At 36.8% G+C, this 16,019-nt stretch overlaps 1 protein-coding gene across 2 annotated transcripts; it reads left to right on the top strand.

Moving 5' to 3' along the window:
- The first annotated feature begins 988 nt into the window (after positions 1–988).
- LOC108414732 (SLAM family member 5-like) lies at positions 989–9,733 on the top strand. 2 transcript variants are annotated; one of them, XM_037533039.1, is made up of 6 exons: positions 989–1,231; positions 2,193–2,531; positions 4,205–4,495; positions 4,712–4,834; positions 4,951–5,021; positions 7,040–9,733. In XM_037533039.1, the coding sequence occupies exons 1-6, from the start codon at positions 1,183–1,185 to the stop codon at positions 7,109–7,111; spliced, it is 945 nt and encodes a 314-aa protein (XP_037388936.1). In that variant the 5' UTR covers positions 989–1,182; the 3' UTR covers positions 7,112–9,733. The 2 variants fall into 2 exon arrangements, with proteins under 2 accessions (XP_037388936.1, XP_037388937.1); XM_037533040.1 differs by lacking the exon at positions 4,951–5,021 and having other exon boundaries at positions 990–1,231.
- The last annotated feature ends 6,286 nt before the right edge of the window (positions 9,734–16,019 follow it).

Raw genomic sequence — 16,019 nt, forward strand, 5'->3', positions numbered from 1 at the left:
TCCAACCGGCAACCTTCCGGTCACAGGGCCAGTTCCTCCAGCCCACAACTGCCAGTGTAGTAGTTGTAGTAGTATTGGAAGTTTGGCCAATAATTCACCGTATAGAAGCCAGCAGCACTGGGGATCTAAGTCTATAAGTGTAAATTACTGTGGCACATGTAAGCAAAAACAACAAAAAACTGTAATCTTTTCAGGAGATCCTAATCTGAGAAAATGAAAAGTAAAGCCAATTAGTTTAACATCACAATAAACACAATAAGAACAAATAAACACTTAAAGAGCGCTGGCTTAACCATTTCTAAATCTCCTCTGGAGGAAATCCAGTATTTACAGTTACCACCCAACACCTGCTTCAGCTGATCAATCCTTCATTACATTAGGTCAGGTGATGATGATGGGATTGAATAAGTCCATACAATGACTGGAGATCAGCAAGAAGTCGGGAACCAAATCTGTGTTCTTGTACCTCAGTGGTCACCAGCTCTCTCTGTAGATCTACTTTCCTGCAGTATTTAGTTCCAACCTGTATCTAAAATGCACACTAAAGCATCCGGTCCAGCCAATCGTGTCCTTCTGAAGAGAGGAAGCAGGTGTTGCAGGTTGTAGTTGGAACTAGAAGCTGCAGAAGATCTACAGCACCAGGGTTAGTAATCATTAATCTAACTGCCTTCCTTTAACCATGATGTCAGCAACTTTATTTGTGTGTATTCTAATGTAATATGGTGTTTACACCAGCTAAAAGAACAACTTACTGCCAAGACAGAGAATTACAAACAATGTAAACAATGTAAATATATACACATGCAGTGCATTCAGAGAGTTTGTGTTTACTGGGTTTACAGTGCATGATCACAGCAGATCATTTATAACCCTTCACTATAATCTATCAGTATAAATCATGCAGTTAAGGGTTAACCTATATTTTATACAAAGTTTTTAACATCATTTAAAAGACTCATCTCACCTGATATTGTTATAACTCCCGTGTGTAAGGTGGTGAAACAGCCTGTTAAACTCCATGTCAGCTTTTACCGCAATGCATGATGGGCATGCCCAGCCTAGCCCAGCCCCTAGAGGACATCAGCTCCGTCTTTCTTTTGTTTTCTATGAATCTGAGAAGAAACTGACGATGGAGTTGAAGAGTTAGTAGATGAAGCTGGTTGATTAGAATGGCTGGTTAAGATGTTCTCAGAATACAGGATTCATCCAGCTCTGCTTCTCCTGCTTTACTGTAAGTCTGTTTTCCTCAAACTATTGCAGGAAAACGAGGAGCTCTGGACTGACAGAGCGGTCAGTCCGGTCTGATCACTGACAGAGATCGTCTTTACAGTTACTGCTCTGGGTTTAATAGAAAACAGTGTGACTGTGAGTGTTGATGTGTTTATACAGTAGAGCTGAACTGAAAGCTGGTGTGAAATACAGTTACATTAATGATGGATCTAGTACATAAAGTGTGTTGGATGAAGCTTTAAGCAGTAGTGAGGTCACTAAGCTTGTGCAGAGTGATAGAAAGATGAAAGAAGGAATAGCAGGATCAGGTAGACGAGTGCTTAAACGAAGTGCCACAGTACTGAGTCAGCAGTTGAGTGTTTACAGCAGGGCTGATGGCTTTAATTTGAAAATGAAAATGAGCATGTTAGCTATGGTCATTTACATATATGTAAAGTATGAAATATATTTCAAATCATGTGAGACATGACATGCAAAAAAGTGATGTGGTATTTAGATGCTGTTCACCAGTGAATATAGTGACTTAGTGCACATATACTATATGTTTTATCATATGACCTGAACATTTTTTTTAACAAAATTTTTACTATTTTTATCAAAAAGCACCTTTGTAATAGTTTAATTACATTAGTTTTTACATTAGGAGTCTCATTGTTGGTACTTCTTCTGCAGGTTTTATTAATATTTTAATATTGTCTTAAAGGACAGTTTAATAAGCTTAAAGTTTAATACGTAAAGTAGAGCGGTGGTCTTCCTCCATAGCAGAAACACAGCAAGCAGTCTGCTGAGCTTGTATCTAATGTGAATTCAATTCAGTAAGAGTGTTGTACAACAGGCCAGTTGTAGTCCAAGTTCAGTCACTGTTTAATTCATCTGAGAAAGTGGCTTCAGAGATGAATTCATGTGAAATATCTTCTGTATGTGAGTCTTTAGACTAATATCATCTACTTACACTGTCTCAGGTCTGCTGTGCTCAGCTGGAGAAGAGGTTGTCAGACTGCAGGAGCTGGAGGGAAACACCGTAACCATCCATACTGGATTAACTGGAGTTCAGAGTGATGCTCACATACTGTGGTACTATAGACCTGAGAGTGTAGATATAAAGATAGTGAACAGTCAGATCATTAGAGGAGAGATTATCACAGACTATTACAGTGAGAGATTCAGAGACAGACTGCAGCTGAACAGAACCAGTGGATCTTTAACCATCAGGAACATCAGCAGAGAAGATTCTGGAGTTTATAAATTAAATATCATTACTGGAATATCCTCAGTCTGGAGTTTCAGTGTTGATGTCTATGGTGAGTAAATATAGTTTTATCTTCATAGTTCTTGTAGAATGATGTACAACAGAAAAAAGAAGAACTGGCCTCAGATTGAAGACAAATAGTATTGAATTTCATCAACTGAAGTAGCTGCAGCACCAGAACAGGATTTTTATTTCATATTTTTTGCTTGTATTATTACATTTTCAGTTTGTATATTATTATTTTTAATTTATTTTACTTTCTTCATGTGATGAGGGCATTTTCATGTAATGTAATCATAATCCAGTTCATGTCCAGTAACTACATTTAGTATAAGGAATTTATTGCGACTAGTGTAAAGTGATTAGGTTCTGTATAGTTATATCTTTAACGAAGAACTAACAGTACAGAATATGTGGTCACACTTTATTTTGTTTGTCCCGTATTGATTATCTACAGAGTCTCAAAGTTGTAAACAAACAATGTGGTGAAACAAGAGAATATTAACAGTGTCAAAGTTAATGTTAGGTTTGGATGAAAGTTAAGGTTGGATTGAAGTGTAAATTTGGATTGGGATTAGGTTCAGTGTTAGATTTATCTGAATCAATTACATTCATCTTCAAGTTCAGCTGTGTTTAATAGATGTTTAGTTGAATGTTAGTTAAATGGAAGCCTGACTATTAATATGTACATTAAAATAATGAATATGTTCAACATTGTTAAAATATGATGTATAAACCAAATGGAAGTGTTTTGATTATAATAAAACATGAAAAATATACAAAATATCTCTGTTAGTAGACTGACATTATCTCTTTGTTATAATGTGTTTTGGTGCAATAAATCAAGAAGTGTTTCTCTTGGGTAATGTCTCGGTCTATCTAAATTGGGAAAGACTAAATTCAGGATTTATATTAAATTAGATATTTAGTGCATTGTTCCTCACTCAGTGGGCAAGAGAGGGAGCGCAACCATGTAATGCGGATACAGAAATGGCAGCCTACAAGTTTTAGTAGTTATAATAGTCATTTTTAATAGTATGTAAAGTATTTTGCTTGGTTTATACAACTTATTTTAGCAGACTTCAATATGAACACCACGTTCAGGCTTATATGTCTGAACTTTCAGGTTTATTTAAAGAGAAGTTCAGCATCTACAAAACATGTCCAGCAGACCTTTTGATACTTTTATTCACAGTCAAATTTGCATATGTGACAATGATTATATTTAATTATAATTAATTAATTATTTATTTACTGATATAATTTTGATTGATTTTAAATTGTACCTCATTTAATTTGAGCTCTGGCAAGTTCAGAGAGCATATCCATTATGTTTGTTTTGTATATAATTGTTGTAAAGTGAATATGGTAGATTCAGCTATGCTTTATACTGTAAACATGCATTTATTTTTGCATACATTACCTAAGCAGAGCAGCACAGAGTAAATTTAGTACATAGAGTTGAAGAAATTTAGGAGCCACAGTAGATATCAAACGTGCCGAAACATGTCTGAATTTTGTAAACTGCAGCTGCAGCATAAGATCAGATACTGAATCATCTCCACAGCAGCCAAACAGTCCAAACAAAACACATTTCAGTTAATATTACTAAGGTGTAACTGTTAGTTATTTGATATATTTCTGTTAGTTTTGTCAATGATTATGAGTTCAGTGATTCAGTGAATGTCTCTTATCTGCTTTGTTATTTGATTTTGTATTTCACAGCTCCAGTATTAAAGCCGGTCATAAGAAATCAAGCTGAAAAGCGCTCAGTGAGTCTCAGAGAGTCGTGCTCTCCTCTGTGCTCTGTGGAGAATGTGAAGGATTTGAGTTTGTCCTGGTATGAAGAGAAAGAGAGAATCTCCAGCATCAACAGCTCAGATTCCAGTGAACGTCTTTATCTTCCTCTGAATAAAACCGACCCAAACAACTCTACCTACACCTGTGTAGCTGCTAATCCAGTTAGCACCCAGACAACCCAGCTCAACATTACAGTACTCTGTTTTATTAACACAGGTAAGTGTTACCATTATCACTTTGACTTTGTGTTTTGTTTGATGCTAACTGAATTGTGAATATAGTCAGAGTTGCTTACGGAAAGAAACAGTTAAGCCCTTCACTGGATCCTCAGATGCTCTACTGATACTACATGATACTAGAAATGGTTGTCTTTTCTGTTTTTGTAAAGTATTTGGCAATAGTATTATTATTATTATTACTATCCCTTTACAGTTAGAAATCCAAATGAGGCGGGTCGTATGAAGTTGCTGGTTGCTGTTCTTATACCTGTTCTCATTGTTGGTCTATTATTGGTGTTTATTGCGCGGGTCTGGAAGAAGAAGTCAAAGCAACAAGGTGAGAAACACATCTTCTCAATATATCTACTGATTTTCATTATTTGTGATTTAGTATGTGACAGAGTTTTTTTATGCACTTCTATAATATACTGTTCTTTGTTGTTGTGTCTGTAGTCCCTGTCGATGCTGAGCTGAATTATGCTGTAGTTAAAACTAAACCTCAGAATTCAAAGGAAGCTCGTGAGGTAAGTTTATTACAAATCTAATTGTTAATCATATATGGTAATTGTGCTGTGATTATACATACCTTATGAGCATGGGGACATTTGTGTTCACCTGCTTCAGACTTGAGCAATCGCATCCACACCTGAAATGGTGCAGGAATAGAATAGAAATAGGTCTCTTTAAATTAGTTGTTCATTTACCCACTTTTAAGCATTAGTATATGTGCACAGATTTTGGCATAATATATATATATATATATATATATATATATATATATATATATAAACACTGTGTTATCAACGTTAAATAGCTCGGCCTTAAACTTCACAGACTGACTTCAGAGCTTTCCAAAATGTGCTAACAGAATACTTGTTTACTGGTGTTAGTTCTTTTGCATATGTAAAAGAATGCCATGCTTACAGTATATTACAATATATTGCTGAATCTGGTGGATTGTGGACGGTATCAGGTATTTTACATAGGATTTTTTGGTGGTGGATCCACTGAGGTGCTTTCTGACACTACATACAGAGCCTCTGTGAATTCAGTATAAAGACATTATTTTCTCCTTAATTACAGAGTTATGGTTATGAACTCAATCTGCCTGAATGGGAGAAGGTAGCCGTTTCAAATACAAGCCATGTGTTTTGTTTTAGCGAATGGCCACCAAGACACAAGACAGGTTATAGTGCATGAAACCAGTCTAGCTGGTTTAACGGACTTGTTGAAACTCATGAACTGTAAACAGCTTCACATCTAGGTCTTTAGATATGTACACTCGTATGCTTTCATTACATAGTCAAAGGCACCAAAGCAAAATGGAAGGATTGTATAATGGGGTCCAGATATCTGACAGCACTAGTGGAAATGCTACTACGTTGCATTCTTTACCAATTAAATACAAAATGTCTCATTACAAATGATATTATCAGCATAAAAACCTGAGTCTAAAGTAGAATATTTGAAATTTGAACACTTCAGAATTTAGTATTTGGTAGGCCTCTTTTTGCTTTAACTCCAGTGACATGAATTCCATGGGTTTGTGAACATGTTTCTTTTGAATGTGACCCTTATTAGTCCCACAACGGGGAAATTTCACCTCCGCATTTAACCCATCCGTGAAGTGCAACAACACATACACTCTAGTGAGCACATACACACACTAGGGGGCAGTGAGCACATTTGGCAGTCCCATCCGCAGCGCCCGGGGAGCAGTTGGGGGTTAGGTGTCTTGCTTAAGGACACCTCAGTCATGTGCTGTCAGCTCTGGGGATCGAACCAATGTCCTTCCGGTCACGAGGCTGGTTCCCTAAGCTCCAGCCCATGACAGCTGACCTTTGTGAAGAAAAACCTGGCCAGTGTCACAAACCTGATTAAATGTAAATATTTATTTTATGTAAAGATTATTTGAAATTCTGCACTATTTCTACTGTTTTTAATTTTTTTCAAAATTTGAAAGGAGGGTTTGGAGGTATGATGGTTATACAGCATACCAGCGGAGTGTAAAATGATGATGTGTCAGGTTTCTATTCCATGACTGGATGGAAAAATAAACACATGCCAACCTTGCATATTTTAGAGGGCTCACCAGTCGGTGGTGTCGGAGCTCACTGAGCAGTGGCACTAACAGAAAAGGAAGAAAATCAGAGCCAGAAAAAACTCAGAAAAGCTAAGCATGATAGCAGCTCCGCCACAGCAAAGAGCTACACATATCAGAATCCGCACACACCACAGAACACGCTCAAATTCAGCTTTCACTCCAACACTAGTCACTCGGCTTTGTGGTATCCTCTACATTTTAGCCATTTTAGCATCAGGTAGCTATCAAGCCATATTCTGCAGGGGGCAGAGCTGTTAGCATGCTGGCAAAGCTAATGCTAACCAGATCCTCTGTCCTAGGTAGCAGCGCTGCTTGAAAGTTTCTGTTGTGTATTTTCAGATGTTGTCAGAGGTGTTTTGATGAAGACTTTTGGACCACAATGTAAATTTTATCAGTATTAAAAGAGGTTTTAAGGAAATGTCCTTCTGTGTTTTACAGGAAAACAGAGCTGGAGTAACAGAAGTTCAGGACCAGAGTGACTCAGTGCTGTACTCGACTATCAGGACGTAACTCATTTCAGTAGCTGTATATATCCTTTTTCAGAACATTTCAACTTCTTTGTTCATCCCTGCCTTGTTTTGATCCGTATTCAGTCTGTTGTTTAGAACTGGTCAGAAATATTAACTGTATGAGAGCATTTACACAAATCCACTGCTGTATGTAAAAATGCACTTCATTCTGAACTGCTATAAAATGGTATTTCAGTCTTATCTATTGCATATTTTTATATGATTTATTTTGTTATTGTATGTTTAATTTTTATGACATCACAACTGTCTAGACCTGTGTGAGCAGCAGTTTAATCATGGTTTTATTATTCACCCTCTTGAATACTTGGGGTTCTGACAGAGGTGGACCTATTTTTTTTGTGTGCCATTTGTGGCATTGTGAAAAATATCACAAAAACCAAAAACCAAACATGCTACATGGATAAAATGATTAGAAAGCAATTGTTACTCCAATAAGCACAAAAAGGAAGCATTGATTTTTTTTTACAGTTATATACATGCTTTACATTCTGCATATTTATGTAGATTTCTTTTTTTTTTTTAATGTGTTGCTCCTCTATGGCTGTAAATCATTAAGTTCATGCGTACATTCACAAGCATGAAGAATCACAGTTCGAGTATCTAAACCTGGAGAAAGGTGGGTAACACTTCACTGAACAGCAGCATTTGTAAGGCTACATGACACCTCCATAAGCTTTTTATGACAACTGACATACACATTATGCTTATTCCAGCATCAGCTAGCGAAAGCTGCTTTTGTCAGTTTTGTTGTCATTTCACCTCACTAAGCGTTATAACTGATACTTATGTAGGGGTATCTTATGAACGCTGCTCTTCAGTATTGTTACTCAACACTTTACTGACACAGTTGCGAACAAGCGTCATAAAAGCAGTAAACCACAGATGCCTTTGTTAGGTTTTAATGACGCTGAAACTCAGTCTGGAGTCCTGTCTTGCTTTGTGAGTTCAGCTTGCTTTGTGAGACAGACCCCTGACGAAAGTACTCTTATTACTACATTACTATATCTTATGTCACTTAATAATGTGAGGGTATGGGATAGTGGCGCTGCAGGACTTACAACAGCAAAGCCTTTGGGTAGAATCTAACTAGTTAGACTTGTTGTAAACTCTCAACTCAAGCAATATTTTTGAACACTTTTAAAGTAGAAATGTTAAAGTGAGCTAGGGAAAAAACAGAAATAAGTGAGGCCATTGAGAAACTAGAACTACTGACAACCAGCAACAATAGAGCAGCTTCAAGTTTCAGTCGTCCCAAATTTCAAGGTGTGTCCAGCATATTTTGTGCTCTGTATCTTCAGTAAAAGAGTCAAATCTATACACACCAGGGTCTATTCAATGCTGTAGAAATAATCTAATGTCAAATAGATAATAAAGTTGTTATTCTATAACCAGCAAAACCTTTAGAATAAATATAGCTTTAATTATTAGAATTTTTAAAGCATTCACTCATTGCAGTGGAGATGGAAGGTGCACATACATTCAGTAAGACCTTATTTCTTTGTTTTGTTTATGTTCAACTAACAGGGATCTGCAATTCTGTATTTCTATAGTGGGTGTTGGCTGCTGTGCAAGTCAGCACATGAACCTGGATCGTTTCACAACAACTACGACAACATCGCCCCCTAATGTTCAAATGTGTTTCTCTCCATACTGAAAAAAAAAAAAAAAAACACATGAGGACAGAGAATGCACAAGACCTTAAAATCCATTCAGCTTTTCAGGTGACCACTTAAACTCTTTCAGTGCTGTCTTAAATTGTACTTTTCTACATTTTTCAAAAATGATCCATCAAAGCAGTGCAACACAATGAAGCAGGTGGATTTACATGCTATTCCATGTTGGCTGACTATGTGCATGTGTGTGTGATTGATCTTATACATCTGAAATAGCATGCAGTGCACATGACAATCATAAGAAAAGTAGAAACTCTTCATCACAAACTGGAACTGTTTGAACCACTAAACTACAATTTAGTCTTTCCAAGAAATATTTAGCAGGCTTCCTCAGTTTATTACATTAAATTGACTGCTGACTTATTAGTGAATTTAACTGAAAATTTTGAAAAATAATCTAATACACATCATCCCTCCTTCCTTACTCTCAGCAAATGAAGGTTAGGGGGATAAGCAAACTTTTTACAGACACATATATAGACTCATGCTTTTCATATTGCAATACTATATCAAAATTAACTCATAGCCAATAACATGAACATTCAAAACATGATTAGCATTTTTACATCAATAACTTTATCTACTTTAACTACAGATCAGTTTATTTAACCTATTTTTATCATTCCTCCAACAGATCAGAACATTAAAGACAAATACTCTGATAAACAACTAATACTACATCAAACAACCTTCACTCCCCAATAAAATAACCTACACTGAGTCTTCAGTAATAAAGTTTCCAAAAGTTTTAAAGTTAAATAAAGTTTTTCCAGCTCAGTTTTTCTTCCTAAAGGACACCAACTGGAGTTCCTTCCTGCTTAACTATCATTTGAACTGTAATCTGAAATGCCATTTTAAAGTGAATCTGTACTCTGTAGTACAATAATACTGTAAATAAATCAGTATAAATGTATATAATCTCAGTAAAATGACGAGCTGCTCATTCTTTAGTCTCTAATCTTCATTCTTTAATCTGAGTGAATGTGTTGTCCTACCGTCCTTCGTCGACCTCCTCTCAGCTCCGTCACCCTTCAGTTTAGACAACAAGAGCAGCCAGTCAGCCACATCCATCAGACAGTGTCCAGGTCTTTAGTGGAAGAAGGAACTGCAGGCATTTCCAGCAGCAGTTTGTCAGCAATCTTTTCATTCTTTATGAACTGAAAGTATGTTCAGTCCAGCAGATCAGCTCTGAGCTCCGACCGATGACTGTCTGCGCTTCTTCGAAATGGCGACAAACATGCAGAGTCTCCTCCTACATGGTGACGTAGCATCACAGCGTCACTCACAGTATAACAAACCTTCGTCTTCACTTTTAAACTCAAATTCAGGATGAAACCTCTGTTTCTGCAGTAATCTGAAATGGCACTAAATCATCACTCTGTATAAAATCATTACCAATTAATTTCATATAATCTGAACAAACTATAATCTGCTCATTCTTTGGAGAGTTTGAAATCTCCATTAACTGTGACAAAATATTTCCTGTTCATGATTGTTAAAGTCAGTCCAAATGAAGCATTGAACCATTTAAATATGTAGAAAAAGTATTTAATTAATTCACTAAATTTGGAAACCTTCACTTACCTCCACTTCACTGAGCTCCACTCAGCTCCTACCAGGCCACTCAACAAGGACACCTGTTAGTCAAACCTGTCAAACAATGACCAGACTGATTGTTTTTTTAATGAATGAAGGAATTGCTGGCATTTGTAAGAGCTGTTTGTCAGCATTTCTTCATACTTTCATCTACTGAGATTATGTGCAGTACAGGAGACCTCTGCTTTAACCAGTACGTCCTTCTCTCTGTTTACAGAATGGAGATTGAGCTTTTGTCTCCTCCTCCATGGTGACGGAGGATAATGCCATCAGTCAAATTAAAATCAACCCTTAGTTATTTCCCGTACACAGTAAATTCAGGATGACAGTAGAAGAATCTGTTTTTACAGTTATAGTAAATTGTTAGTTCACAGTACAATAGAGAGGTTTAGTCAGAGTCAGCATACTTACAAATAAACCTCATATCATAGTTCAAAATCAACTCACATTAATTATTATAGTCAGTCTCAGGCTCTAGTGGCTGTGCAGGTCTATGCATGTATACAATTATCTTATATTAAATCATTTATTAATGAAGTTATTAGTATAAAAGTAGAAAATTCTGTGTCACCACTCCCTGCTGAGTTTATATGTCACACTGGTCAGAAGGAAGAAGGAAGCAGGATTCTGGCACATTGGCTTTAGTTTTGTTTATCAAATGATGTTCAGAAGGTCTGTTCTTGAATGAAAGCTAAAACTGAAGGCATTTCGAAAGGCCTGTCTGTCAAGAACTCCTTCACTTTCTTCATTATAAGACCATTTACAGTAATTAAATCTCTTTTCTTTTTAACACTGAACCAGAACAATGATGACTGACCCACCTATATTTGCATTAAACACACATAAAAAAGGACAGGATTATGACCCAAATCATCATCTTACTAACCTGTCACACCCCCATATACTCAACAAAGTCAGTATAGAGGTATAAACAAATATTAGTGCAAAGACTATTATTAGTGTGATTAGTTTCAGTTTCTATGAAAAGCTTGAGGGTAAACAGTACGTTGGGATTACAAAAGAAGCACCTCACTAACATACGGTCAGGACCTTATGGTATGCAAATATTTGGATGTGCAAAGTTATTATTATTTTACCTGTCTATTACAGTGTTTTGGAGTTGAAACTGATTAACAGATGTGACCTCAAAGTGCAGATTATCTGCTTTCATTTGAATGTGTTCACATCCGACTTGGATCAAAGGTGTTGGAATTACAACCATTTTTAGTCATAGTCTCCCCTATTTTTAGGGCCTCAGAAGTAATTGGATACATGGATGATCAGCTGTTTTGTGGCCAGATGTGTGTTACACCCTCATTATTTCATGTTGCATTTACATGTGGGACCCAAATCAAAGTCCAAAGAGCTGTCACTGTCAGCATGTTCACAGTTGCTCCCTGCCAGCTCCTAAAGTAGTCTCAGAGCTAGCTAGTCTAGGCTGGTAGGACATCATTCTGGTTCTTGTATAAAGTAGGAATGCAGAGATTTGGGAATTGTGAGCAGATGCTGATTTTAAATGTACATATCTGTCCATGGTGATACATAAACATTTATAAAATGTAGAAATTGGGACTAAATTCACCTGAAATATGTTACAGAAAAATATTTGTAGAGGGTAAAATGCAGGTCTTTTAGCATAATAGCTTAGCATTGCCTAGTACAGAGGTAAAATGTGCATTGTCAGGTGGGCCTTGAGGACTAAAACGTCCTGTTATACCATGATACAATAAATATTTCATCACATATTGATTTGAAATATCTGTCAGATCAAAACATTTGGACTATGTTGATATATTTTAAGCAAATATTGGTTCTGGTATTAACCTGCATCTGTAGTGATAAGTTCATATTAGCTTCAGCTTTCTCTAAGAAACTTATTAAAATATTTTTGTGGAGAATTCCTCCATTTAATTTAAAATTTTAGATGTAATCAAAGTCAAACAAATTTAAAGTAAAATGGTTTATAACAGAGAAACTCACTGACTCTGATTTCTCTACAGTAGCGTGATAGGAACCATGGGTCACAATGTCTTTGATGCATCTACACGTTTTCTGAAATTTTTGAGCTAATGCAATCACAGTCCGAAAAAAATATGTTTCTTTGGGTACTAGTTTCCCTTACAACACCCTGCATGTACATCTCCAGCATAAATGACTTTTAAAGATCCGTTTTAGGTTGAAATCTCATCCCAATCTATTATAATAATCAATGCCCCTGACATCAGGCAGTATATTCATATCCATTTGATGTTATAACCTCTGTAAAGTAGCTTTAGAGGCATCAGACTCTTTGTTTAGATGTCTCATTTCTCTCACCACCACTGTGTACAGTTCTGATATACTTTCTCTGAACATTTCACACCAAACCACTGTGAATAGCTTTGTTTACACCGTAATTGTTGAATAATGCATAAATTGTTAAAAATCAATGGAATTTATTTTTAGAGTTAGACTTTTATAAATAGTCCACTTAGTCTGCCGTATGAGTATAAAAATCATTTATATCTGTAAATCTGTATTGTGTCTATATCAGTCTATATGAAAAAATAAGCTTGGTGAGCAACCAAGACTATGCAGAGCTCACTTTATAGGTCAGTGCACCTTGGCTCCACTTATAGCCACTAAGCTTTGGGGTTCTTTCACAGTTATTGTTGGTTTGTCTGTGGTTTCCCTCACAAGTCTACAACTTGCTTGGATGGTTGGGTGGGGTGGGTGGCTTCTTCTGGTGTGCAGGTTTGATACAGCTTTGACCTTCTAGTTATTGACCCAGTGCTCACTTAAAGATCCAAACACTTTTTTTCTAATTTATGCATTAAATAACTTCTAAACATTGGTCTTTAGTCACCAATATATTTGTAAGTTTTTACTTGAATAAATTTGTTCTTGAGAAAGGTCCTAAAACAAAGACAATGCTAGATTTGTGATGTGATCTTAAGCTGCAGAATTGTTAACACCTTTGTGCTCTTGAGAGTGTGTAGATTCTTTTCTTACCTAAGAACAAATCCCAAATAAGAAAACAGTGGTTAGTGGACCTAAAAACGAGGACTAAAGAACATTGGGCTTCATTCACCAACCGTTCTTAAGAAGATTCTGATTCTTAAGAATGGTTGGTGAATGAAGCCCGATGTTCTTTAATCCTCATTCTTATCCTTATACGTTGTCTTCAGATTCACAGGGTACACAATGATCTTTATTTTATTTAAACCGAGAATTATGTCCATGTAGCACTTTGTAGCTCACCTGTTGCCCTTTTTTGGATGGTAGGCCCGTCTTAGAACAGCAGCAACAGGGACCTTGACAAAGCAGTGTGGGTGGTGATGGTATGACAATCATTCACAGCAGTGCTTTTGGAGTAAAAGTCTTAATTTCAATCAAAAAGGTATTTTTCCACAGCTCCAAAGTCTTAGAGGCTGGCTGCATTTTCTCACAATCCAGAATGGAAGCAGATCAAGATTAAGTTAAGATTATCAGTAGATTTGCTAGTATTTGTTCTCTAGTGCTGGTGGGGAAGGAGATACAGAGATACTGATCATTTACAATACAGGTATGGTGTACAGCACTGTGTGTCGAGCATGTAATAGAACTGATCCTGGCTGCGTTTGCATTGATACCCACTTTGACTTGTTCTGTGCAGGTGTGTTTGCCTAAGAATCTGTTTGATATGGAAAAATCGATGTAATTTTATTGTATTAAGCAATAAAAGTTTGAGTTACATGAAACTCTGTCATGTGTTCTTTTTTGTAGGGAAAATGTATGCGACAAATTAAATGTAACTAATTTCATTTCACACAGACAATGTGGGCACATTGAGAGATAAGATTGTATGTGCGTAGAAAGATGCAAGACAAGTGTGGGAACAACAGAGACAACCTTTACCACAGTGGTCTCAAACCCCAAACACCTTCACCAACAAACCCTCAATGACTTGCTGTGGAGCAGAAACACTCTCTGATTTCTCAGATGGTTACCAATGTTGTTGGTTTTTGCCCTTTTTTCAGCAATGCATGGAAAGAGATGCTCTGTTAGCTACAATACAGGCTGAAAAGAAATGCCTCACAGGTGCTGTGAAATATATATATAAATTCCAATAGCATTGCTCTCTGCAGAGTCAGAGCGATACTTAGTGTGGTTTATTCTATATAGGTCAGAATGTATGAGGGTCTGCTGCAGAAACTGAATGTGGCTTTCTATGCTAAATGGAAATGTGCTTGAATGCACGCCCACCTCTAACTGGGTTTTTGAGGTTCCAGTTTCTGTATACCTCTGTGTTTATGGGTTCCATACCAGCCTGATGTTCAGCCCATACTGAACACTTTCTCAGCAAGTCATTTACAGAACACAGGAGTCAGGAGCTCACAGGCTGAGCCACCTACACGTCCATTTAACCTCCTGCTATGCCTGAAAGCCTCACCTGTATGATCCACTTACCCTCCTGATAAGATTAGTACCTGCATAACCTCAGCCTAGAGCTTTTCAATCTTAGACTTTTGTTCATTATCCATACTAATGTGCCATCATGACAGGCTTCTAACAGTAGCTAATAACACTTTACTTGAACTCTGCTTCCAACATTGACATGAAAATGCCATAAACATGTCCTGTCCAGGGTGTATCCTGCCTTTCGCCCGAAGACTGCTGGGATAGGCTCCAGCACCCCCCCGCGACCCTGACGGAGAAGCGGCTTAGAAAATGGATGGATGGATGGATGTCATGGAAGTTACAGTCATGAGTTATAATGACCGATTTTGTTTAGTAATACAACAGTGCCCTGTTACCATTACCAGGAACTGTCACAGCAGATAACAGTGTTTGATATCATGATGGTTTTTGTCACATGCTTTTTATTTACATGTACTCATTAGCCATCATGGCGTTAAGCATGTTGCCTCATTTTCAGTCATTTCTATTAACCAACGGCTCAGTATAAATAACATTATTTACTATACTTGGACTACTGCTCTGCTTTTTTGCTCGGTTAATGCAAATGTAATGCAATTTGAAACTGTATTCATATTAGTATTCATATGTGTCATATTAGTATGATTCATTTTAGTGCTCATGTGATTGATGTGTAGTCTGAAAAACCATGTTCACTCTATTGCAGCACTTACATCCTTTAAAATGATTCTTTAAAGCTGAGTAAAGGCAGTGCATGGGCAGACTGGCCATCTGGATGTTCTGGAAAAGTCTAGAATGGCTGTCCATCCAATTACTGTCAGCCTGACAACCCTGTGTCTAAAATAACTTATGTTTATTCATTTAGGAGACACTTGTATACAAAGCAATGCACAAATATGGTAGATATAATCAAGCATATTTATCTATTCAATAATGTGTTTATTGTTATTATTTGTTTATTTAGGTTGAGGATAGTTTCAGCCCAAGTTATGTCAGCAAGAATGCTGGGGCATATCAAGGAGATAGCTTAACCTCATATTATTTTAAGCGCCCCAAGACAGACAGTCACAGTCTTAAATAGTGTGTTCCGCATCTCTCAGGTTTGCAGTTGGATTAGAATAATAGATGTCATTATTTGTAATCTGTCCTTTATATGTCATGGTCATCTCATTGCACTCACTGCACAGCACTGTGAATTGTGAGGGCATGTTAAATACAATT

The sequence above is a fragment of the Pygocentrus nattereri genome, chromosome 22 (assembly GCF_015220715.1).
Source record: "Pygocentrus nattereri isolate fPygNat1 chromosome 22, fPygNat1.pri, whole genome shotgun sequence".
NCBI classification, from domain to species: domain Eukaryota; kingdom Metazoa; phylum Chordata; class Actinopteri; order Characiformes; family Serrasalmidae; genus Pygocentrus; species Pygocentrus nattereri.

What these genes read in the sequence shown, in the direction of transcription:
- LOC108414732 (XM_037533039.1), top strand. Translation starts at nt 1,183, where the DNA reads ATGTTCTCAGAATACAGGATTCATCCAGCTCTGCTTCTCCTGCTTTAC. An exon ending in TTTCAGTGTTGATGTCTATG is followed by an intron (nt 2,532 to 4,204) that starts GTGAGTAAATAT and finishes TGTATTTCACAG; the next exon opens with CTCCAGTATTAAAGCCGGTC. An exon ending in ACTCTGTTTTATTAACACAG is followed by an intron (nt 4,496 to 4,711) that starts GTAAGTGTTACC and finishes ATCCCTTTACAG; the next exon opens with TTAGAAATCCAAATGAGGCG.